We start from the raw sequence: 27,072 nt of genomic DNA, 5'->3' as shown, positions 1-27,072 counted from the left end.
ATTATGATGCTAGGTATATGGTGTGTGCTGTGTGCAAGTATTATGATGGTAGGTATATGGTGTGTGCCAGTGCAAGTATCGTGATGCTAGGTATATGGTGTGTGCTATATGCAAGTATCTTGATGCTAGGTATATGGTGTGTGCTATGTGCAAGTATTATGATGCTAGGTATATGGTGTGTGCTGTGTGCAAGTATTATGATGCTAGGTATATGGTGTGTGCTATGTGCAAGTATCGTGATGCTAGGTATATGGTGTGTGCTATGTGCAAGTATTATGATGCTAGGTATATGGTGTGTGCTGTGTGCAAGTATTATGATGCTAGGTATATGGTGTGTGCTATGTGCAAGTATTATGATGCTAGGTATATGGTGTGTGCTGTGTGCAAGTATTATGATGCTAGGTATATGGTGTGTGCTGTGTGCAAGTATCGTGATGCTAGGTATATGGTGTGTGCTATGTGCAAGTATTATGATGCTAGGTATATGGTGTGTGCTGTGTGCAAGTATTATGATGCTAGGTGGATGGTATATGATGTGTGCATGTGACTGCCTCTGTCTACACTGATGGGTATGTGCCTGTCAATGCTCTGTTCTTGAAGAAATGTTGTTACGAAACAAGCCTGCCAGAAATAGTTGAATCTGTCACAGTCACTCATATTGCTGTCTGTCCCCCTTGTTCTAAAGAAATAAGGAGATTATTAAAAGATTCTCTGAGGCAATATCTAGCGGTTGCTTGAAGTGGAGGTAGGACTGAGTATAGATTAGCTAGTTATCAGATACGTTTCAGGCCTGATTTTTAGCTGTGGTGCAATGGCTGTAGTAGTATTTGTGTAACAGCTGGTGTGGTGTTGTAGATGTAACATGTAGCAGTCGGCGTAGTTGTGGTAATGTAGCAGTGGGTGTAGTTGCTGTGGTATTGGAGCAGTAGGTGAAGTTGCTGCTTGGAGCAGTGAGTGTTGTTGCTGGTGTGTTGTAGATGTGGTATTGTAGCAGTAGGTGTAGTTGTTGGTGTGGTGTTGTAGATGTGGTTGTTGGAGCAGTAGGTGTATGCCGTAGTAGTACCTATTTCCCCAGTATGAACAAATTATAGCATCAGTCAATATGGCAGTCTCAGAACAAAAAAATCGGACAGGCCTTGAGAAACCCTTAACTGAATTTATCCTGAACTGTTGCAGCGTCAAATCATTGAGAAGAACAACCGGCGGAAGAGGCAGACGCCGGGGATGATGCAGCCTAATGTTGACAGTCGACCATCGTCCGGCAGGAAGAACCGAGAGGAGTCCCGTCCACTAGTTAAAGACTCCACGCCCAAATCAACCACACCCACCAATTTTGGTATGTTGAAGAATGAATGACTACAATTGTCAGAATGTAATTATACCCTGTCAGATGGTGCTGGAACAATACAATAGTGCATCAGCGGATCACGATTTATGATTTCCAATACTAGTACATGTATCAGTCAATGTCACGCACTATAAAATATATCGATTATTATCTGAAATGTTTGCTTTAAAAACTGCCACACTAATTAGAAGTGAAAACTATTTCCATCCATTGTGCTTTAATTGACAGTGGCACCACTCAACTGCATCTCGAATCCTATGAATGCAGTTCTCTCACAAACACGATTAGTTTTATATCATTAGTTCGTTCTAAAGTTTATAAATTGATGGTTAACAGGTACATGCAAGTATATAATGGATCGCACAGTTTGTGTAACGTCCCAGCCCTCACTGTATTCACTGGAGATGGGCTTGTATGACAGAATGTATTTCATACCTCGAGGTGTTTTACTTAGTGCTTTGGTCATGATTCCTAAGTAATACCCTACACGCCCAATGAAGATCGGGGTTAGAATTGTTCTTTGCCAACCCATGCTTGTTGTAATAGGCAACTGACGGGATCAGGTGGTCAGACTTGTTCTAATAGGCAACTGACGGGATCGGGTGGTCAGACTTGTTGTAATAGGCAACTGACGGGATCGGGTGGTCAGACTTGTTGTAATAGACAACTGACGGGATCGGGTGGTCAGACTTGTTGTAATAGGCAACTGACGGGATCGGGTGGTCAGGCTTGTTGTAATAGACAACTGACGGGATCGGGTGGTCAGACTTGTTGTAATAGGCAACTGACGGGATCGGGGGGTCAGGCTTGTTGTAATAGACAACTGACGGGATCGGGTGGTCAGACTTGTTGTAATAGACAACTGACAGGATCAGGTGGTCAGACTTGTTGTAATAGACAACTGACGGGATCGGGTGGTCAGACTTGTTGTAATAGGCAACTGACTGGATCGGGTGGTCAGATTTGTTGTAATAGGCAACTGACTGGATCGGGTGGTCAGACTTGTTGTAATAGACAACTGACGGGATCGGGTGGTCAGATTTGTTGTAATAGGCAACTGACTGGATCGGGTGGTCAGGCTTGTTGACTTGGCTGATGCATGTCATCGTGTCCCAAATGCATACATCAATGCTCGTAATGTCAAACACTGGATTTTCTGGTCCAGACTCTATCTACAGCTGACTCTATCATATAGCTGGAATATTGCTGAGTGTGATGTTATACAAGCAGTACAAAAAATACCCCACATCTTAACTTTCTGTGATGTTCCCAACTTCATTCTAGGTGAGGCATTGCGTCATTCTCGCACAATTCAGTTTTAAATATCATACTTTAGAATTGCTAATTATTGTATTGGCCTTAAGTCAGTCCCTGCAAATTCTGTAAGGGTCCATTTTTGTACAAAGAGTTCCATACTGTTCCTGCTTTGAAGAAGTGCCCGAAAAGGTGCAAAGTTTCTTAACAGTGATCACTTTTGTGTTTATATGCAGTACGTTCTCGAAGAGATGTCAATATTTTGTACTCTGCACATACCAAAGCAATGTGTCAGGTGGAATGACTGAGAAATAGCAATGAGTGTATGTTATAGTGCGTTTGAGATCAGCAACACGCGGATGTTCAACTGTGTGAAGCAGTTGTAATATGTCCCAGGTTGTGCAATCATGATTTCAAGTGAGATCACTGTTTGACTGATCCTGGAAGGGTTATCTCCCCTCACTATTATCCTGTAAGGTTGGTTGGTTGGTTGGTTGTTTAACGCCGCACTCAGCAATATTCCAGCTATATGACGGCAGTCTGTAAATAATCGAGTCTGGACTAGACCATCCATTGATTGACATCATGAACATCGATCCACGCAATTGGGATCGATGACAGGCATCAACCAACTCAGTGAGCCTGACCACCCGATCCCGTTAGTCGCCTTTTACGACAAGCATAGTCGCCTTTTACAGCAAGCATGGGTTGCTGAAGACCTATTCTACCCTGGATCTTCACGGGTCTCCTGTGAGGTACTTAAAGGGCAGCTGGCATCACTACGAGATATTTACATACATGATCAATACAAGATTGGCATGCATCACTGTACTTTCTCTTGCAGCATATGACGGCCCGGGAGGCTACGACCTGGGCAGCCCTGATACCCTCAACTCAGGGACATCGACCACGATACAAGTGTTGGATGTCACGTCCTCTGTGTCGAAGGATTACAACAGTGACACTGACAGCGAGGATATCCCCACGATAGGAACAGGTAGGTCACAGTTGCCAAGCCTGCAGGAAGATGTTATCATCATTACATCTCCATGGTCAGGAAGCACTTGCACAAATCGTCACACTTTCGTTTGTCAGTCATTTTTATGAGTTATCATAAATCCATGTGGATTATCAGGGTTCGAAATTATTTTATTTTATGCACACTTCTGCAAAAATGGTTGCAAATCTGCCATCTATCTGGTGATAAGAGAGGCAGAAATTTACAACTCTCATCAATATAGATCTTAGAGATCGATAATCTTTAGCTAAATATTGATCAATTATCAATAAATATCAGAGAAGTAACATTGAGCAAATGAAAAAACTCAGAGAAAACATAACATATTTCACATCACTGTGGAGTGGCAACACATGTATATATGGCTTATTTTGTGGTCATCTAAGATCAGTTGTTTTCCTTCTTCTGCAATGGACAAAAACAAGTCTGCTTCAGTAAATTAAAGCTTAATTTCATCACAATAGTTTATGCAAGATATTAGCGATGACACAATTTTCAAATCGATAATCGTTACTATTTCGTCCCATCGACAATAATTCCAATTATCGATCTTTATAGCCAGCCCAAACTCTCAGACGAGTTCACTTCTGTTAATTTCGAACCCTGATTATTGCCATTTTATTTGATATTTTGGCTGTTTATCGTTATACTGTGCCCAGCATGTAAATGTTGATCCCGCCAGTGTTGTTAATGTCATACAGAGATCATCCTTCCTTCAGTCAGTTGTTTCAAGCGTGTGGTCAGTTGTGTCCACATGCTGTTGGTGTGTGTACCTGTTGTGTTTCCATATTGTACGCACAGCAATGTCTGTTGCTTTCATGCATTGTCTTTATTGATTTGTGTTCATTTTCAAGAAAACACCCAACCCAAAAAGAAGGGCAAGAAAAAAAACAAAAGGGCTGCAGGTAACTATGGTTGTGTGGTGTTGAACTACCCTGACTAACACCTGTTTCTGAGACCACCAGATACTAACACTATACCCTCTATGTAGATAGATTGTACCTTCACTAGAGATACATATAGTGTACCATGTACCTTCAATAGAGATATGGGGCACGGCTGTCTCAGTCGTCTAAGGTGCCGCGATTCGCTGTGCAGAGTTGCATCCCTTGGGCACGCCAGAAACCTATGATTGTGGGTTTGAATCCAGGTTCACCCCGATTGTGTTTCTTGGTATGTCAGCACCATACCTGTGTGTGGGCTTCACTGAAGTGGTAAACGTCTGAGACCTGCATCATTTCGGGCTTTCCTCCCACGTTAAGCTGACATGCCGCGATATAACTGGAATACTGTTAAAAGCGGCGTTAAACCCAACTCACTCACTCACTCAATAGAGATACATACTATGTAACATGTACTATGAGCATGTCATACCGCTCTGTGATACATAAGATATGATATATTTGGATAGAGAAAAAAGCCAAATTTCAAATTCCCTGTTGTCTCTAATACTTGAAATACACTTTTATAGTCCATTCATTGTGTGTTTTCAACCAAAAATATATTGCCACACACATTTTCAATATTATAGTAAACTCAAGTCTGCATTTTGTAACTAATAACTACATGGTATTTTAGAAAGCCACCCGATGAATGAACAAGAAGTGCTTTCTGTATATATTATCTTCCATGGTGATGCAGCCATTATAGGGATTATTTCAATCAGAGGTTGTAATTGTGATTTGATACCTCTGACTGACCGATCAAATAATTTCCAAATTCCTTATAGAATGTATGGTGAACTGTCTGTATGATAGGTGGAGTGTATACCCTTAACATTGATACACTGATTGTGCCATGTTCCTTCAATACTGATACATGAATTGTACCATGTATCTTCCTTAGACGTATATAGATTTTACAATACTGATCGTATGATGGGTGTGTATTATGTCATTCTATTGTCATGTACTTGAGTTGTCCCAAGTAACCGGTCCCATGTCGAAGATATTCTTGGAGTAGAAACTTCATTTATTTAACGGGGGCACGGGTGGCCCAGTCTTCTAAGGCGCCGTGATTGGCTGTGCAGAGTTGTGTCCCTTGGGCACGCCAGAAACCTATGATTGTGGGTTCGAATCCCAGTTCGCCCCGATTATGTTTCTAGGTTTGTCAGCAGCATACCCGTGCTCGTGTGTTTCAACGAAGTGGTAAACGTCTGAGACCTGCATTACTTCGGGCTTTCCTCCCACATTAAGCTGACACGCCGCGATATAACTGTAATACTGTTAAAAGAGGCGTTAAACCCAACTCACTCACTCACTCATTTATTTAACATTCATGTTATTGTTAATCATGTTAATCGGACAAGTCATTAGAAAATTTGTTATTTTTCCTGCTTGGGTACTACACCTTGACTCCAACTCTGTTGGCAGGAGCATCTGTATGTCTGCTTCATCTGCTCCTGCCCTGGCACTCCCCCTCCTCTCCCCCTCCTCTCCCCCTCCTCTCCCCCTCCTCTCCCCCTCCTTGTGTTAGCCTGCCACCTTCATGTTGTGTCACAACCTCACTGCTTCTGCACATTCACAGCTTTACTGTCTCCTCCTGTGAGATGACTGCAGTTGCTGCCTACAACACATCCATGGGTCTCACTCAGGCCCATACAGTATGGCTGATGTGATGTCATGGGTCTCACTGAGACTCATACAGTATGGCTGATGTAATGGCATGGGTCTTGCTGAGACTCGAGCAGTATGGCTGATGTAATGTCATGGGTCTCACTGACATTCGTACAGTATGGCTGATGTAATGTCATGGGTCTCACTGACACCCGTACGGTATGGCTGATGTAATGTCATGGGTCTCACTGAGACTCGAGCAGTATGGCTGATGTAATGTCATGGGTCTCACTCAGACCCGTACAGTATGGCTGATATAATGTCATGGGTCTCACTCAGACCCGTACAGTATGGCTGATGTAATGTCATGGGTCTCACTGAGACTCGAGCGGTATGGCTGATGTAATGTCATGGGTCTCACTCAGACCCGTACAGTATGGCTGATGTAATGTCATGGGTCTCACTGAGACTCGAGCAGTATGGCTGATGTAATGTCATGGGTCTCACTCAGACCCGTACAGTATGGCTGATGTAATGTCATGGGTCTAACTCAGACCCATACAGTATGGCTGATGTAATGTCATGGGTCTTACTCAGACCCGTACAGTATGGCTGATGTAATGTCATGGGTCTAACTCAGACCCGTACAGTATGACTGATGTAATGTCATGGGTCTCACTGAGAGTCGTGAAGTATGGCTGATGTAACGTCATGGGTCTCAGTGAGACTCGTACAGTATGGCTGATGTAATGTCATGGGTCTCACTGAGACCCATACAGTATGGCTGATTAATGTCATGAGTCTCACTGAGACCCATACAGTATGGCTGATGTAATGTCATGGGTCTCACTGAGACCCCTACAGTATGGCTGATGTAATGTCATGGGTCTCATTGAGACTCGTACAGTATGGCTGATGTAATGTCGTGGGTCTCACTCAGACTCGTACAGTATGGCTGATGTAATGTCATGGGTCTCACTGAGACTCGTACAGTATGGCTGATGTAATGTCATGGGTCTCGCTGAGAGTCGTACAGTATGGCTGATGTAATGTCGTGGGTCTCACTCAGACTCGTACAGTATGGCTGATGTAATGTCATGGGTCTCACTGAGACTCGTACAGTATGGCTGATGTAATGTCATGGGTCTCGCTGAGAGTCGTGAAGTATGGCTGATGTAATGTCAAGGGTCTCACTCAGACCCATACAGTATGGCTGATGTAATGTCATGTTAGGCCAGACTATTTTTACAGCCTAAGGCAACACTTTTTTTAAGGATGGCAACATAACAATATTCATGTCATGGGTGGAAATGCATGAAAGACACTGCTATTTTGGCAGCATGGGCAACGTTTAACTCTTTCAACACCAGCCAACCAGAAGATTACTGCTGTGACACCAAGTTCCCAGAGACTGTTGTGTGATAGATGAAACCAACATTTATCAAGGAATTATCTGCTGAAATTAACATCTTTGCTACTACATGTTTGGCCATACACTATTTGAAAGGTCTAATTAATCCTATTGTTTATAAATATGAAAGTTATGTGTATTTCATTATTTAAATAATTCATGAACAACTAAATAAAGTTCGTTTTAAATAAATAATAATGTAAGCTAAAACATTCATAACGTCCAAATTAAGCGCAAATCTAACGATTTTTTCGGCAAATATAAGAATTCATAAAATCTACTTACCCATTTCTTTTTAATTTTCATTTGTTTACGTTGTTGGAAACTTATTTTAAAAAGAATTACAAATAATATCCGCTCACTAACATGAGGAAATACCTCGGTTTTCAAAGCTTCGTATGATTAACACATACGTCCTGCCATGTCAGTATACATTAAAAAAACTTATATTGTTTCACCGACAAAATCTGCTACAAGGTCCGTGATTGGTCAAATTTAAGCACGTGACCTAAGGCAGCTAATCAAATTACAGCAACGATAATTTTCAGATTTTGGCGAAAGGTTTGGGTTAAATCATGTTATTCTGAACGTTTTAGCATGAAATCGCGATCTATATTAAAAATATGGAACTTTATGGATGCATAGAGCTAGGTTTCGAGCTGTGACAAAGATTTCTTATGCATATATTTTGGCATTAAGACATCGTGTCCGAGCCGAGAAATCGAGGCGACGAAAGCCGAGATGTCATTTGACTTACGATATGCGATCACATGAAAAGTTGGAAATAATAACTAAGATGTCAGTTTGGCAACTTTTATAGATATATTTTTGAATGAAACGTCTTTATTTTGCTATTTGACATGTTCGATGAGGACCCGTTGTCGAAGTGTGTCAGAGAATTTTATTTTCAATAACATTGCGGGAAATAGTGTCAAGTGAATATATTTTTGATCTATAGATAAAAAAATGATAAAATCAAATGGAATACGTATTTCAGACATAGTGAAATGTGATAGATTTAATAAATGAATGATATGACAAGTAGGTTAATTGTAATTATAAACTATTTTGACGTGGCTTGGACGGTCTACCGTGCGGTGTGACTTGTGGCTTTGAACGGCCAACAGTGTTGAATTAGTTAAACTGGTCACCACTGCGCTTTGCGTTGACAAGCTTTGATGGTATTAGAGAAGGATCCCAGCAAGAAATATCAGAGTGACTTCCCTTTGCTTTACGCTCGAAGAGGAAATGAAATCTTTTTTTTGTTTGAACTTTTTGTCGAAAAGATCGGCGGTAATAAAAAAAAGGGTAATTTTCATTTTTATTTTTTTTTAACATTTGGACTTTGAAAGAGCGGCGCATCCGTAAACCAAGAAATAAAAAAAATGTCGCCTAATTTACAAATCTTGCAACCACAAAAAATTGAAATGTGAAAAAGAAACAATGAAAGGCAATGGGTTTTTTATTTCACCAACCACAAATAAATAACATAACAGTTTTAATGCTTTCACTTCAAATATTGTATTGTATCTCATTGTGGCAGATCTACACAGAATATGAAGTTGGATGAGTAGCAGACCGTGGTCCAATATGCAAACAGTTCTAAGCCCTCTACTCTCATAACATATCTAAACAGAGAAACCTACAAATTGTCAAACAAATAGCTTTGGTTAGATCTACTGAAGCTAGAGATTGTGGAGAATTGTCATTATTCGTATTGGGTGCTTTGTTTTTAGGGTGTCATCAATGTAGAAATTGTTGGCTCCCAGCGAATAAGAAGTCTTTGTGCTTCACTGTCTGTTTCCACCAGTGCCGTGTGACACTCTAGTGGAATGATACTCCTGTCTGTGTGTTATTTTGTAGCTCGTATTCGTAAGCATGAGGACTGGACAGAGGGGTCACTAGAGAGTGACCATCTGCAGATGAACACTGAGGAAGACTACTCAGGGATAGACTTCTCTGCTAGTGACAGTAAACATCCTAGCTGTCTGTCTCAACTGTGTGTGTAGCGTGTTGGCAGTAGATGCTAGATAGACGTAGAACAGGGTGGACAGAGGGGTCACTACAGAGTGACCATCTGCAGTTGAACACTGAGGAAGACTACTCAGGGATAGACTTCTCTGCTAGTGACAGTAAACATCCTAGCTTTCTGTCTCAACTGTGTGTGTAGCGTGTTGGCAGTAGATGCTAGATAGACGTAGAACAGGGTGGACAGAGGGGTCACTACAGAGTGACCATCTGCAGTTGAACACTGAGGAAGACTACTCAGGGATAGACTTCTCTGCTAGTGACAGTAAACATCCTAGCTTTCTGTCTCAACTGTGTGTGTAGCGTGTTGGCAGTAGATGCTAGATAGACGTAGAACAGGGTGGGCAGAGGGATCACTAGAGAGTGACCATCTGCAGATGAACACTGAGGAAGACTACTCAGGGATAGGCTTCTCTGCTAGTGACAGTAAACATCCTAGCTGTCTGTCTCAACTGTGTGTGTAGCGTGTTGGCAGTAGATGCTAGATAGACGTAGAACAGGGTGGACAGAGGGGTCACTAGAGAGTGACCATCTGCAGATGAACACTGAGGAAGACTACTCAGGGATAGACTTCTCTGCTAGTGACCGTAAACATCCTAGCTGTCTGTCTCAACTGTGTATGTAGTGTGTTGGCAGTAGATGCTAGATAGACATAGAACAGGGTGGACAGAGGGTCATGTCTGTTGGAAGGTGTGTGATACAGGACATTTCACATGCTATAACTGACCATGGAACATCCATGTCCCCATGGTCGGATGAACATGCAGCGACCTTAACGCTACGATTGTCGTAAGCCTATGTTAAGGTATTGGAATTATGATTGTATAAGCACGACGATCGCGTTGTGGAACAGGATCAGGATCTTTATGGAAAGTTTCCAAACATTAGAATTACATTAGGAGGCTATTACCAGCACTTCATATAAACTTCTCATTTCTTTGGAAAGGATTTATGAGTAGTATAGTGTGAAGATGTTTATATAAATCAGAGGTATGATCAAGGCAGTTTACTATGTTGATAAAGTAAGATCTGCCTATATGTGGCTAGTAAGGTGGGAGCACCACGAACATGGGGTAATCTGGATCAAAGACCTTAGCACTAAGAGTTTTGTAATTGTAGGTCTGTGTTAAAGTTGGGTATCGACAATGGTCTTAGCGCTATGGTGGCTTTGTGCAAGTGGGTCATAGAGTTACAAGAAGTAGGAGAGGGGCTAGTGTGTTACAACTGATGAGGTGTTGCGTGCCATGTGCGTGACTCTCTGTTGATGCTAGAATGTGCCATATGTAATCATCATTTGAAGCTATATTATGTCATGGATAACTCTGCTGACGTTAGACTGTTGCATGGGTTCTGTGGGTAACTCCCTGCTGAAGTTCGACAGTGCCATGGTTTTTTTTCTGCTGTGACATGATCTGTTGAAGCTGTCTGTGTCTTTCAGAGATTTCTGATGTGATGTGTGTCTGTGTCTTTGTCTTTGTTCTAGACGCTTTGTTAATCCAAGCTGGTATTCTGACAGAGGGCTGGACTAAAAATCCCCAATCGTCAACTTCAGATGTGGAACTACCCAGTAACGTGACTTTGTCGCTGGCAATATGATACTAACAGACTTACATCTTTGAATGTATTGTTTTATGTTCTAAGTAACCATGTTTTGCTGTGAAAGAAGTAACATTGTGTCTATATCAAGTGTATGAGCACACATGATAAGGTCATCCATGTGTGTGGTTTCTACTCTCCATCATCCATCATCCATCTCATCCATCTCATCCAATTACCTATCAGTTCCCAAATCTTTCTACCACCAAGCAAACACTATGGTTGGGTTGATAGGTCCTCCTCAACCCAGTGATGATCTTTCCAAGGAACCTGTGAAGGTCGGGATTAGAATAGGTTTTCAGCAACCCATCCTTCTTGTAAAAGGCGACTGCAGATATGGATGGTCAGGCTCGCTGTCTTGGTTGATGCATAACATCGTATCCCAATTACCTAGATTGATGCTCGTGATGACAGTCACTGGATTTTCTGGTTCAGACTGGATTATTTACAGACTGCCATCATATAGCTGGAATATTGCTGAGTGCGGCATCAAAAAGAAAACAAACATAATACCCTACACCTTTACTTATGGAATGTTCCAAACTTCATTCTAGGTGTGGTATTGTGTCATTCCCGCACACTTAAGTTTCAAATAGCACACTTTAGAACAAAGAAAGAAACTAACAACCTGTGAGGATATGCCAGGGATAGCTCAGACATAAGTAGACTTATGCTTCTCATGTTTAGCAGTAGATATTGGGAGGCCAAGGTCCATGTTAAATGAGGTGATACTAAGACAAGGTTAAGAATGCTAGTTTCATGAGCTGTTTAGATCAAATAATAGACTCCGATTGCCATGCTGTTTTCAGCATTGTTATTCTCTCCTCCTAAGTCCTTGCTAATGACGCAAGATAAATAAGACTGCCAAAATGTTAGAAGTCAAAATTATTCAACCCGTTTATGTGACTGGAGGGAAAATTCAGAGAATTCTTGAAGGAATCCAGAGTAGTAGCAGCAGTAAGCTGTAGAATAAACAGACACGATTACTTACAGACCATTGTCATTTATCTGGTCTTCTGATTGGCTTGGATGTGGGCTTTGGGTTACAAGATATATTCAATCAAAATGTGCTGGTAGTTAACACTGGGATTGAGTGCAGAAAGGATTATTTGGACATGTAATACTTAAGATCTTCCAGCCAGTATGCAGCGATGGCATCCTTAAACACTATCATTGGTTAAAACATATATATATATATTATACATATACAGTTAATATTATTTTTAAAAAAAATTATTTTCTCTTTCCTAATGATGAACATATGGTGCGTTTTATTAAGTTGGATGATGAAAAAACATTATCAAAAGGACCATTACTTAAAAAAAATAGTTAACTGAATTGGACCTACAATATGTTCAGGGGGCGGTCGGGTAGCCTAGTGGTTAAAGCGTTCGCACACCACGCCGAAGACCCGGGTTCGATTCCCGACATGGGTAAAATGTGTGAAGCCCATTTCTGGTATCCTCCGCTGTGATAATGCTGGAATATTGCTAAAAGCAGCGTAAAACCATCCTCACTCACAACATGTTTAGAGTTAGCAGACAGGGATTGGTAATGAATCGTATGTCACTCCTTGACCATTAGTGATCAATCACCTGTCATGCCTTGGCTAACACAGTCGCTATGTCATCACAGTGGTTAAGATTTTAACTCACTCACTCACTCACTCACTTTGCCATCAGGGAAAGTGAGCTACAGTACCTTACATTGGTCTTCCTTGTGTTATGTGTTGGTTTTGGGGTATACCATTACACTAATATAGTGTTTTTGTACACTTTTTTCATTCTTAAACCTATAGCCTTTCCCATATTCAGACGCATTAAATAAGCTGTTTGTTTGCTTCAATTTTCTGCGCGACCTAACACCAGTTTCTGATCAGCTTAAGATTATTGCTCACACACACTGCACCAAGGTTAAGCCAGCTCAAACTAATCTGCTGACTCGTGACGTTTCTGTTCAGATGAAAACAGCGGCAGTGTAAGACTGACTCAACGCGAGCTGTCAGATGCTGTGCTGAAGACAGTATCGGGTATTACAGTCAACCGAGGTCATTACCTTATAGCACAGTAGTATCCAAACCAGTACTGATAGTAGTTCAGTAATAGGTGTATCAAAGTTATATAGAGATGTACCATACCCAGAGTGGATTCCAACCAATGTTAGTGGTCACCATTTCCCATGAAAGTGATGTACTTAGTATCACACAACCAGGAACAGGGGACTTCTAATGTTATGAAATCAGTGTTCCCGTTTACTGGTAATTACCAGATTTTACCGGTAAAATTAGGCTCGAACCAGTAATTCATGTGACTGCCAGTCCCTGTGGACTGGCAAATAAGGTACCTTATAAATCTTTGTTGTTGAACAAAACATTGGCGATCAGATAAGTATATTTTTTTAACAAAGTCAGCTTGTCTGTTACCATCAGGGTTTCCTGTTGTCTATTTTTTGTGCAAGGAAATAACATTTCCGTTTGCTTTGAGGTTAAATATATATTTGTAGTGAATTAGTCTTGAAATACTAAAAAAAACCTGAAAAAATAGTGACTGAACTTTGTGTGAATGACGTGTAGATCTAACTAAGTTACTTCAGAGATGATGTCATTGCATTTATTTGTTGAAAGTTGGGACTGGCAAAAATTAGAGGGGACTGGTAATTTTTAGAGTTGCCAGTCCACCAGGACCGGCAGTTTCCAAACCCAACGGGGACACTGGAAATGGAGGTGTTTCACCATGTAAGGTAGACCTGAAGAGTCTGAGATGCTGCAGCGTGTGAAGGATGAGCGGCCATGATGTCTGTGTGTCTTGTGTTGCTAATGTTGGGAGTGGCTTGCTTGTTGCTTCAGATTTTCCTTGCTGAAACTGTGTGCTAAACTCTAAGCTTAAATCAAATCTGTCTAAATCAAAGGTATCAAATGTACTTTGAAAATCATGAAGAATGATTTCTTGGATAATATTATATCATAAGTAAGAACATGTTTCTTGCAAGTTTGCTGTTATACTCATTGCTGTTTGACCTGGACCTAAATGGGATATTTTGCTTTACAGATAGTGATGCTGTCACACCGATCAGGTCACAGCGAGCTGCTCACAAGACTTCATCAGCAGGGACGTTATCCACAATCATCACAGACCAGGAGGATGATGATGTGGACACTGAGAGTATGCCCATAGCCCCCCAGCCTCCCAGGTCTCCCAACCCTCGAGCCATGAACCAGAAAGATGCACCATCCTCATTCACAACAGAGAACTCATCACAGTTCAATCAGGTACTGACTCAACCACCTCTCACCACCAACACTATACACACTATCACCCAGCACACTCACACGATCAACCAACACATACACGATCACCCAGTACACACAAACGATCACACAGCACAGGCACACGATCACCCAGCACACACACACGATCACCCAGCACACTAACACGATCACCCAGCACACTAACACGATCACCCAACACATACACGATCACCCAACATACACACACGATCACCCAACATACACACACGATCACCCAGCACACGCACACGATCACCCAGCACACGCACACGATCACCCAACACACACACACGATCACCCAGCACATACACGATCACCCAGCCCACATACACGATCACCCAGCACACGCACACGCTTAACCAACACATACACGATCACCAAGCACATACACGATCACCCAGCACACGCACACAATCACCCAGCACACGCACACGATCACCCAACACACACACACGATCACCCAGCACATACACGATCACCCAGCCCACATACACAATCACCCAGCACATGCACACGATCAACCAACACATACACGATCACCCAGTACACACACACGATCAACCAACACATACATGATCAACCAACACATACACACGATCAACCAACATATACACTATCACCCAGCACACGCACACGATCACCCAGCACATGCACACGATCAAACAACACATACACGATCACCCAACATACACACGCAATCATCCAACACATACACGATCACCCAACACATACACGATCACCCAGCACATGCACACGATTAACCAACACATACACGATCACCCAACACATACACGATCACCCAGCACACGCACACGATCAAACAACACATACACGATCACCCAACATACACACACAATCACCCAGCACACGCACACAATCAACCAACACGCAGAGACCAACGGAGACCAGACCCTCACGATTTGCACACAGTTTATACAATGTCTGGCCTTGAAATATGACATAAAGAGTGCCAGATCTTACGATATCTCCCAATCAATCAACAACAAAAATCAAGTTATTGTGCGTGCAGATCTACATGGTAAATTACCTTTTTGTAGTAGTCCTACATGTTGGATTCAAAACATTAGCAGTTTTCTTACATTTCTACAAACTATGTCTGTAAGAGGAAGTAGCCATATTTGTTGCTATGGTTTCCAGCTTTGATAAATTAAGAAGTTGGAATTGTTAGCAGAACAGCATTATTCTTTCATACAGATTAGAAATGTTTGTTTGAGCTAGTTTGATTAATGTTATCTAGAACTGCACTAAATTAATCTCTTTTGAATTACTAATAGCAAATTAGGGCAACAAGAATCAATTTTCGGTAAAAAAAAGTACCAAAGAATTTTTTTTTCATTTTCATTGCATGGCCACAATTTAGTATGTCCCCAGTTACTTGATGTATGAGATGTAGCAAGCTAAAAATAAAGGTTCAGTTGCTGCTGACATTTTCAGTTTTTGCATTGCAAAGTGGATCCCTAAGTTGTAATTGCTTTTGGCCTTTTTTTTAAGCAAAAGTCTTATTTTTGAACAGAAGATTTATAGCCACACTGCTAGTTAGGTTCCTGATAGATTCATGGCATCAGTAACAGTTAATGTAGTGGTTCTTTTGCTGTAGTGGTTCTTTTGCTGACATACATGTTCTGATTTCTCAAATCATATGCATCTTGAATCTTCCCCCCAATTTTTAATCCTCCCCCACGTTGACCACATTTATCGACCGCCTCCGTTGTCTAGTGGTAGAGCGTCTGCCCGGAGAGCGGAAGGTCCGGGGTTCTACCCCCGGCCGCGTCATACCAAAAGAGGTTAAAAGATGGTACTTGTTGTTACCCTGTCTGGCGCTCGGCATTAATTGGCTAAAACAAGGACTGGTAGGCTCTGAGTTAGTATACTGTGTCTGAGTGGGGTATTCATGTAAAACTGCGGCATGGTATCTCAGTGAGCTAGCACTATAAATCGGCATCAGTCCGGACTAGTACAAGCAGCCACACACACACACACACACACACACACACACACACACACACACACACACACACACGTACATGCACGTCACTATATAAGTGCAATAATCTTGGACGCTAAGGTTAAACCCCATTTCACCTCACCTCACCCAAAGAACCTTTTTTGGTAGGCAGGTTTGACAGATACACACATGCACACACATACGCACACACATACGCACACACATATGCACACACTTGTGATTTTCATCCCTGTGGGTGTTCCTTCCAGATTAAGCTGTGTTGAACCCAACTCACCCCTGTTTACTGATGGTAATATCATTCCATTACACCATTCCCCCTATCTTCCTTCTAATCTACAAGGAGCACAGCCTTCCTGTGATGTGTTTTTCTTAACCTGTGCTTATCTCTGTGAGCAGGAAGGCAACAATGCTGATGGACCTGCCATGGGTGCTGTTGGTCCTCGTGTGTACACCCCCGACCCCGGTGAGGATCTGGATGACTTTGTTTTGCGCCCAGCGCCCCAGGGGGTAACCGTCAAGTGTCGTATCACCAGGGACAAGAAGGGTGTGGACCGTGGTATTTTCCCCACCTACTTCCTTCACATGGAGAAGGATGATGGCAAGAAGGTGAGAATAGCCATGTTATGCCTTCTGCTCATGTAGACTGTCAGAACTCAGGTCAAGAAAATGATCTGCATGATAGTATTCTTTCATACAATACTTTCTTCAGGCTGAAAAAAATAAAATAATTGGTTCTGGAGCAATGAATTTTTAAAATATAGTGCGGGCAGGCAGTGATTTTTTACATTATTTTTTTTACTTGTTCAAACTAATATGTAACCAAATAAACAGTTGTGTACCATCAACATGGGAAAGGGCATCTCCACATTAACAAGCATACAAACTCCTATTGCCGCCATGACCATAACACGAGATCCACGATAAAGCAGTGCGCATGTAAGGGAAGTAACTTTGTGCTATATTGGATCGCATTGTTTTAAAGAATTAGGATTTATTTTTTAAAAATTTAAATGGAATTAAAAACGAAACGTGCACCAGAGTTTCTGATGATGTGATGGTGCCTTTGCACCAAGACTATTATTTTTTTCAGCCTCAGATATAATAGTTTATTGATTCGAGACTAGAGTCTCACAGGTATACAGTTAATCAAAATCTCAAACTACGGTCTTGATATTAGATTGAATAGAGATATCAGTCAGTGAAAAGACCGGTAGCCTTTAGTCCACATTTGCCCTGAAGGTTTCGTTGAAGTTGTTGCTTTGTGTGTCTGCAGACATTCCTGTTAGCTGGAAGAAAACGGAAGAAGAGTGCGACCTCAAACTATCTGATCTCAACTGACCCCACCGACCTGTCCCGTACAGGAGAGTCCTTTATTGGCAAACTAAGGTACGTTTGACTCTGTGAGAATCACCATCATTGATCCTGTCAGTCAGTACACTTCATGTCATCGTATCCCAAATGTGTAGATCGATGCACATGATGTCAATGGTTGGATTGTCTGGTCCAGACTCAATTATTTACAGACCGCTGTCATATAGCTGGAATATTGCTGAGTGCGGTGCTAAACAAGAAACAAACAAAACAGTATACTTCATCTGAGTTTGAATAAGCAGTTGAGATGAAAATACGTTATACAGACTCTGATCAAGCAATCGTTTTTGTGGTCATGATTGGTATGGCAAATGGCTGGGCACAGGGTCCCTGGTCATGGAACTGTTTGTTTGTTTGTTGTTTAACGCCACACTCAGCAATATTCCAGCTATATGACGGTGGTCTGTAACATAATTGAGTCTGGACCAGACAATCCAGTGATTGACATCATGAGCATCGATCCACGCAATTGGGATCGATGACATGTATCAACCAAGTCAGCTAGCCTGACCACCCAATCCCGTTAGTCGCCTTTTACGACAAGCATAGTCGCCTTTTACAGCAAGTATGAGTTGGTTATGACCTATTCTACCCCGGAATCTTCACGGGTCGGTCATGGAACTGAGTCCCATATTACCCTGAGTATTGTTCATAATCTGCCAACACTCTGGTATACATCAACAAGCTGCATCCCCTGTGGTTAACATGCCTGTCAATGTTCACAGCAGCCTTATTATACTACACTGATTGGGGATCATCAGTAATTTTTGGCATTATAAATTGTAGCAGGATCACGAGGGGTACATGGGGCTTTATGCGTCCCGTGTTAGGTTTTATACCAGGAGCCGGAGGTAAGATAAATTTGTTGTAGTAGGATCACGAGGGGTACATGGGGCTTTATGCGTCCCGTGTTAGGTTTTATACCAGGAGCCGGAGGTAAGATAAATTTGTTGTAGTAGGATCACGAGGGGTACATGGGGATTTATGCATCCCGCGTTAGGTTTTATACCAGGAGCCGGAGGTAAGATAAATTTGTTGTAGTAGGATCACGAGGGGTACATGGGGCTTTATGCGTCCCGCGTTAGGTTTTATACCAGGAGCCGGAGGTAAGATAAATTTGTTGTAGTAGGATCACGAGGGGTACATAAGGCTTTATGCGTCCCGCGTTAGGTTAAGACATGTTTTAATCTGCTGAGGTGAACTTGTCACCTGTCTTTCATTGACTTGAAAAAAGCATGCAGCTTTTTGCTTTTAAGGAATTTTTTCGCCCACTGAGAAATCCATGTGCAGCCTGTTTTCTTTGTGGTGGGGTATAAGAGATTTATGCTCCCACTGAGAAATCCAAGTGCAGCCTGTTTTCTTTATGGTGGGGTATAAGAGATTTATGCTCCCACTGAGAAATCCATGTGCAGCCTGTTTTCTTTGTGGTGGGGTATAAGAGATTTATGCTCCCACTGAGAAATCCAAGTGCAGCCTGTTTTCTTTGTGGTGGGGTATAAGAGATTTATGCTCCCACTGAGAAATCCATGTGCAGCCTGTTTTCTTTGTGGTGGGTTATAAGAGATTTATGCTCCCACTGAGAAATCCAAGTGCAGCCTGTTTTCTTTGTGGTGGGGTATAAGAGATTTATGCTCCCACTGAGAAATCCATGTGCAGCCTGTTTTCTTTGTGGTGGGTTATAAGAGATTTATGCTCCCACTGAGAAATCCAAGTGCAGCCTGTTTTCTTCGTGGTGGGTTATAAGAGATTTATGCTCCCACTGAGAAATCCAAGTGCAGCCTATTTCTTCATGGTGGGGTATAAGGAATCTATTCTCCCTCTCAGAAATTTATTTCCCTTGCAGGCGGGATACCTCGTATTTTATCATTATCACGTGAACCAATCAGGTCTCGACATTCTGACATCGATATATGATAAATGTTTTTGTAGGGAATAGCCCCAATTCTAACCATGATCCCTAACTTACTTTGTTTAGTGTATTTAAGAGGCAGATAATCCAATTCACTCTCACTGACACTTAAATTTCCATTCCAGATCTAATCTGCTAGGGACACAGTTCACGCTGTTTGATAATGGTGACAACCCCAAGAAAGCTGGGGACGGCGCAAGACGGGAAATGGTTGCTGTTGTCTATGTGAGTAGTTTACTGCCTATCTATTGCTAACTCTCATGGCGGAAGATAATTTGTATTATGCCGTATGTTCCAAGTGGAATAAACTTGAGGGGACCCTGGTTAGGTCCCTTGTAACCTAGACCGCCTCCGTGGTCTAGTGGTAGAGTGTCCGCCCGGAGAGCTGTAGGTCGGGGATTTGATCCCCAGCCGCATCATACCAAACAGTAAAAGATGGTACTTGTTGTTACCCTGCCTGGTGCTCTGCATCATGAGGCTAAAACAAGGACTGGCCACCTCATAGTCAATGTACTGTGTTTGAGTGGGGTATTCATGTTAAACTGTAGCATGGTATCTCAGTGGACTAGCACTTTAAAATCGGCATTAGTCCGGACTAGTACAAGCAGCAGCACGCACCCATGCACGCACACACACAAACGTGCATGCACATCACGATATACCGTAAGTGCAATTTTCTTGAACGTGACATTCAAGCCCATTTCACCTCAGAACATGTGCAAGGTCTCTACTGGACATCTGCTGTAACACTGTCCTTGCTTTCAGGAAACAAATGTGCTGGGCTTCAAGGGTCCGCGCAAGATGACAGTCATCATCCCTGGCATGAATCTGGACCACGAGAGAGTGGACATCAAACCTAGAGGGGTTAGTGACACTGCGGAGGTAGCAGATCAAGGAGACATAACTCTGGGGCAGCAATTGAAACATTTCTGTATTTCATATTTGATATCTTTTTGTCATTATATTTTTTTATGAACAAAAGCTGTTCATCCCATTGAAGCGAAAGATAGACGATTTGGATGGAATCTTGTCATACAGCTCGCAACTCTAGTTCAGAATACCCTGTTACTGAATATATGTGTTTTATTACTGAATCGGTGTGTGTTGTTACTGAATGGATGTGTGTTGTTACTGAATAGGTGTGTGTTGTTACTGAATATATGTATTTTATTACTGAAGCAATGTGTGTTGCAGGATCACGATGGGCTGGTAGAGCGGTACAAGAGGAAACATATGGAGAACCTGCTGGAGCTTCACAACAAGACGCCGGTCTGGAACGATGGTCAGTACAACACTTCAACAACACACATCAGTGTGTCATCGAACCTGATCGGGCATCGTTGCCATCAACCATTTGTCTGCTGGGGCCAGACACAGTTTTCTACAGGCTGCTGTCATAAAGCTGGGATAATTCTCACTGGAGTTCAAACATTTACTCACTTAGTAGGAGTGTAATGATAAATAGTACTATCAAACCTTACAATAGTACTATATCGATAGGATTTATAAATGTCAATAGTATGCATAACAATTGATAGTTTCAATGGTTGCAATTTGTTATAAATAATACATATTTTAGGTGAATTTCAAACCTATCTGTGTTGTTGGTTCGCAAGGATTACGACAACTTCAGATTAGAGTTACCTCCCTTTGGTTTGAGGAAAATGGCCATCTTTGATATTGTCAACAATACTTTATTCATTTCTATTACATTGATTAAGAATATTATGAAGCCTTAACCTTGGTTTACTACCTTTGGAATACTATTGCCATAGTGTTGACTACTATTACAATACAATCACCATAGTTAAACTAGCCCCAATAATCAGCCCTACTCAATAGTGAATTTGGTAAAATAACTCCCTCCACCAGATACCTACTGTTTACGTGATTATTGATGTTCTCATGGTGTTTCAGAGACCCAGTCCTATGTGCTGAATTTCCACGGACGTGTCACCCAGGCTTCGGTGAAGAATTTCCAGATTGTGCATGATAATGATGGTAGGTTACCAAGGTTACCAAGGTCTACAGTGGCTCCATTTCTCCACAGTAGACGCGACCCGTGAAGATTCCGGGGTAGAATAGGTCTTCAGCAACCCATGCTTGCCGTAAAAGGCGACTATGCTTGTCGTAAAAGGCGACTAACGGGATCGGGTAGTCAGGCTCGCTGACTTGGTTGATACATGTCATCGATCCCAATTGCGTGGATTGATGCTCATGACATTAATCACTGGATTGTCTGGTCCAGACTCGATTATTTACAGTCCGCCGTCATATAGCTGGAATATTGCTGAGTGCGGCGTTAAACAACAAACCAACCAACCACAGTAGACGCACTCAGGCAGAGTCCTTGAAATTTGATTTGATTATCTATCAAGAGAATTTCATTGAAGAATAACCGTATTTTCATCTTAACTGCTTACAATGCTGCTTATTATAGAGTGGACAGCCTCCGTGGTCTAGTGGTAGAGTGTCTGCCCAGAGAGCGGAAGGTCCGCGTGATACCAAAAGACATTAAAAGATGGTACTTGTTGTTACCCTGTCTGACGCTTGGAATTAATGGGCTAAAACAAGGACTGGTTGGCTCGGAGTCAGTATACTGTGTCTGAGTGGGGTATTCATTTTAAACTGCTAGCACTATAAATCGGTATCAGTCCGGACTAGTACTAGCAGCCACACAAACACACGTGCATGCACGTCGCTATATAAGTGCAATAATCTTGGACACGACGTTAAATCCAATTTCACCTCACCTATTATAGTGTGGCTAATTTCACTTACTGTTTTGTCTGCCTTTACAATGTTCATGTGTTTAGTGAGCTATTCGTCCCCAGGGTTTGACCCCTTGACGCAGGACTTCTGCATGTTTGGAGAGACATTTATCCTAAATACTTGTAATCATATCATGTTTGACACAGCATATCTTTGTCAGTCTGTACTGCTCTCCACATTAAACTGAAACTTCTCTACACAATATGTGGGACTCAGATCTAGGGCGGGAAGCTTATCCATAGCAGATTCTCAGATCCGTGGCAGATTCTCAATGTTATATTATATCAAATTTACCATGATCTCTTATCCTTGATTGGACAATCTATTCAATTGTTATATGACGTCATGCTTGAGATAACGTCATCCACTCCTTGCCTGTGATGATGTCATTAAAGTTTAATGTCTATTACCAATAGACACAGTGATCAGTCAAAAAAAAAGGCAGAGGAAGAAACCAGTATCACAAGACCCAAATGCCAAATTAGTTTTTTTATTATTTAAAAAACACACAAAAAGTTTGTCGTGTAAAGGCTCTAAATCCGAAGTGGGGAAGCTTGAAAATATTTTAGCAGCTCCAGCAAGTGAGCAAAAAATATATCTACAAAGAAACTTAGGGGAACGTTTTAAGGAAATTACTGATATGAAATCCCAGCACCCACCATGCTGTTTTAAGGGGCGGTCGGGTAGCCTAGTTGTTTAAGGATTTGATCGTCACGCCGAAGACCCGGGTTCGATTCCCGACATGGGTACAATGTGTAAAGCCCATTTCTGGTGTCTCCCGCCGGGATATTGCTGGAATATTGCTAAAAGCAGCGTAAAACCAAACTCACTCACTCACTCATGCTGTTTTAAAGGGGCAATGGTAAACCTAAACAAGAGAAATCGCAACATTGATCACTGAAATTCAGCCGCTATATAGGAGTCTATTTGTTTAGTGTGGTAGAAACTGCCAGTAATTGATGTTATATGATAATGTGCCATAGATCTAAGTATACGTCAATATCTGCCCCATGTGTGGAATCTGACTAGATCTGAGAATCTGCCACAGATCAGAGTCCTACCATGACTCGGAGTCCTACATGCTGTGAGTCTTGATGACCCAAATTTTCAGAGGCTAGGTAAAATACCATAGTGTTGTCAGGATGGAACTATGTATGACAGTTTGGTTGGTATATGTCAAAGTGAGGCCACACTGTATCTAAGGCTTGGTGTGTCAACACTCACCATCCTCAGAGATGCCAACTGTTACGATTTTGGCATTAATAGTCACAATTCTGAGCCTAGAATTACGCTGTTCTGATTTTGGCATTAATAGTCACAATTCTGAGCCTAGAATTACACTGTTATGATTTTGGCATTAATAGTCACAATTCTGAGCCTAGAATTACGCTGTAGGAATTTCATCACTCGAATTACAAGTTGCATAAAATGTCGCAGAGAGCAAATTGTTAACACACTCATGACATGAAGCATTTTACAGCAAGACCATACTGACCAATGAGAGCCATGCTTTCAATTCACATAGTGTTAAAATATCCATTACTGAGTAGTACAAGGTCTCTGATTGGTTGTGGATTTCATCAGATAGGTAAATGTCTATGAACTGCATGCTGTCAGTCTTGACTCCAACATTTAGACAGACCATGATGTAACTGAAACACTGTTCAGAGTGGTGTAAAATAACAATTCCCTGCCAGTATTAATAAACTGTCTCTGTGGTGTAGTGGATAGAGTGTCTGCCCGGTGATTGCAGAATGTCGATGGTTCGGTCCTGGGCCTCGTCATATCGAAAATGTTAAAAGATTATACTTGTTGTTACCATCCCTGGCGCCCTGTATTAAGGGGATAAAACAAGGACTGGTCGACTCGTAGTCTGCATGTCTGAGTGGGGTATCCATGTTTAACTGCAGCATGGTATCCCAATGGGCTAGCACTATGAAATAGCGCAATATTCCAGCTATATGATGGCGGTCTGTAAATAATCGATTCTTCTCCAGACAGTCCAGTGACTGACATCATGAGCATCGATCCACGCAAATGGAATACGATGACATGCCTCAACCAAGTCACCGAGCCTGACCAATCCCATTAGTCGCCTTAATAACAAGCACGGGTTGCTGAAGAGCAATTCTAACCCGGATCTTCACAGGTATCATATCCTAGTTAATAAACTCCATTCTTGTTACAGTTGACTACATCGTGATGCAGTTTGGCCGTGTGGCGGAGGACGTGTTTACCATGGACTTCAACTATCCCATGTGTGCTCTCCAAGCCTTCGGCATTGCTCTCAGTAGCTTCGACGGCAAGCTGGCGTGCGAGTGACCCTCATCTGTGTACATTATAGGATGGCTGATGGACAAGTGGGAATCCGAGTGATGTAGTACTGTCTGCTGCATAGCAACACTGCATGGCAACGGGGTGCAATCATTAGGAAAATCTATATCTCTATATATATGTATATACGTGTACGTAGACAGAGCATGGCACGGACCCGTGCGAGCCCGACTTGCCGTGCAGGGCTTAGCTACGAGAAGGGTTATTCACAAAGTATCTAGCTTCGTTGTCTTTCAAGATCTAGGTCACAATAAGTTCAAGTGCTAATAGGAAACTTGAAGGATGTTCGGACTTACCACAGCAGGCAGGTGGTAGTGTGTAGTTAGGGCTGCTCTGTGCACTCGGACATTGACTTCTACAAGTGTGTGTTCTTCAGACAGGGACTGGATGGGTGGGCCTTTCGGCATCGGAATCTGGAGGCGTCATCAACGGCTTCACCATCATCCCCATGGGTAGACTTCATCAGGACCTGGCGTCTCCTCGTCTGTACACATAGACATGCTTGGCCAAACACCATAAAGTCTATTTTATAAACTTACAATTTTGAGTTACTCTCTAGGTACTCGGTAAACGTAGCACCTACTCAAGTGTGCATCATGTTTTGCAAACTGCTTAGAGTTTATTAGAACTTCTATATTCCGATGCTATAGCTGTGTGTGATGTGATTGGCTGGGGATCCAGCCAATGGTTGTGAATGTTTGTTTTGTTTGTGAAGTGGTTGTCCTAGTTACGTGATGACTTAGAGGAAATGAATCAAAATATGACGAAGTTGAATGACAACAAGCCCACCTCTTCCCTTCCTTTGTTTGTGGATTCTTTCTGCATGTCTGATGTTTTATTTATTTGATATTTTGTTGTGCTGTTAGCGACTCAGTGACTCCGCCCATTTCACAGCAATGGCGGCATGGCGTACCCACACTAGCCGTCGTCCTACTGCCCCCCCATATTCATGTCCACATTCCAGCAATGCTGTGATCCATCACTCGACACCCACCATGCGTGGGACGTAGAAACTAAATAAACCAATCTAGATTTCAGCTTCGTATCATCCATCTTTTACAAATACATGTTCAAGACATTTCTTTCAATAGATCTGGAGATTATTTTGGAATTAGACAACTCATTTTTTTTATGAATATATTGACATGAGTAGATATCACGATCATCAAAAGCCCAAAAGCCCATTTTTTTTAGCAAGTAATCAATCAAATGTCAGTATTCAGTGTGACGCACGTCATTTCGCTGATGTCAACCAGACATTCGATGATTCTCTTGACTCATGTGATTTGTTGTCGCTGCATATGTACTGTGTTTGCACAGTGTTGAAGAAACTGCTACGGTGGGTGACAGTGAATGATGACTCGCGCCATCCTATGCTGTGTGATTTGTGTTCACTTACCTTGACCCTGGGTGCAGTGAAGGGACTGGTCATTTATTATAGGAGTAGGGGAACGGTGAGATAAGAGGTCATGAAAAAATGACCTAGCTAAACAGATGGGGCCACCAACAGTTTTCACAACTGTCTGTATAGAGGCATAAATAAATGACAAAATTCTATTTTTTCAAATAAAATAGTTATAAATTTGAAAAATTTGAACAGTATGTAGGGACTGGTCATTCATTATAGGGGGAAAGGTCATGAAAAAATGTTAAATTGTATGGGGTTTCATGAAAAAATGGGGGTAGCAAAATATGATACAGTCCTAAGACCAATCGCTTCCCCCGACCCCTAAAACACCCCCACCCCCACCCCCACCCCCACCCCCACCCCCACCCCCACCCCTGCAATAAATAATAAATGGCTGGTTCCTTAACTACTAACCAGAAATATTTTTGATTGGAACTAACATATTTTGAGTTGATGATAGTTGAGGGGTGTAGATCTGAAACTTACTGCTTACTGCATATGTTTTACACGTTACTTAATTTGTTAAACATGTCGTTGTGACAGACATGTTTTCAGACATGTCAGCTCTGCCCCAAGAGGTCGTGTTGTGGTAGCCGCTTAAAGAATTTTGTGTTCATGCGAAAAGGAAGAGTTTGTGCTGCTTTTTAGTACTGGATTTAGAGGCTGATGTCCATGCCCCTTTAGGTCAAATCCTTTTTAACTTCACAGCGGTTGTCTCCCCTGTTCATGGTTCTGATACAGATGGCGTTGTAGGGGTCATCACTTTGTATATGCATTTGACAGCTGCCTTACTAT

At 42.0% G+C, this 27,072-nt stretch overlaps 1 protein-coding gene across 4 annotated transcripts in view; it reads left to right on the top strand.

Moving 5' to 3' along the window:
* The window catches only part of LOC124122860 (tubby-related protein 3-like), a 73,477-nt gene extending 46,852 nt beyond the window's left edge, over positions 1-26,625 (top strand). For 3 of the 4 annotated variants that reach the window (XM_046486036.2, XM_046486034.2, XM_046486037.2), the window contains exons 4-14: positions 1,177-1,336; positions 3,447-3,599; positions 4,475-4,525; positions 14,258-14,478; positions 16,880-17,089; positions 17,757-17,869; positions 19,889-19,988; positions 20,529-20,627; positions 20,958-21,045; positions 21,681-21,764; positions 24,724-26,625. In XM_046486036.2, the coding sequence (XP_046341992.1) occupies positions 1,177-1,336; positions 3,447-3,599; positions 4,475-4,525; positions 14,258-14,478; positions 16,880-17,089; positions 17,757-17,869; positions 19,889-19,988; positions 20,529-20,627; positions 20,958-21,045; positions 21,681-21,764; positions 24,724-24,857 (1,413 nt within the window). In that variant the 3' untranslated portion in view covers positions 24,858-26,625. The remainder of the gene's footprint in view (positions 1-1,176; positions 1,337-3,446; positions 3,600-4,474; positions 4,526-14,257; positions 14,479-16,879; positions 17,090-17,756; positions 17,870-19,888; positions 19,989-20,528; positions 20,628-20,957; positions 21,046-21,680; positions 21,765-24,723) is intronic. The other variant, XM_046486035.2, reaches the window with a different exon arrangement.
* Positions 26,626-27,072: the final 447 nt, after the last annotated feature.

The sequence above is a fragment of the Haliotis rufescens genome, unplaced genomic scaffold (genome assembly GCF_023055435.1).
Source record: "Haliotis rufescens isolate VD_foot unplaced genomic scaffold, xgHalRufe1.0.p SCAF_49, whole genome shotgun sequence".
Classification (NCBI taxonomy): domain Eukaryota; kingdom Metazoa; phylum Mollusca; class Gastropoda; order Lepetellida; family Haliotidae; genus Haliotis; species Haliotis rufescens.
Note: the sequence above shows the minus strand (reverse complement) of the source record. Positions and strands in the feature narration are given on the sequence as shown.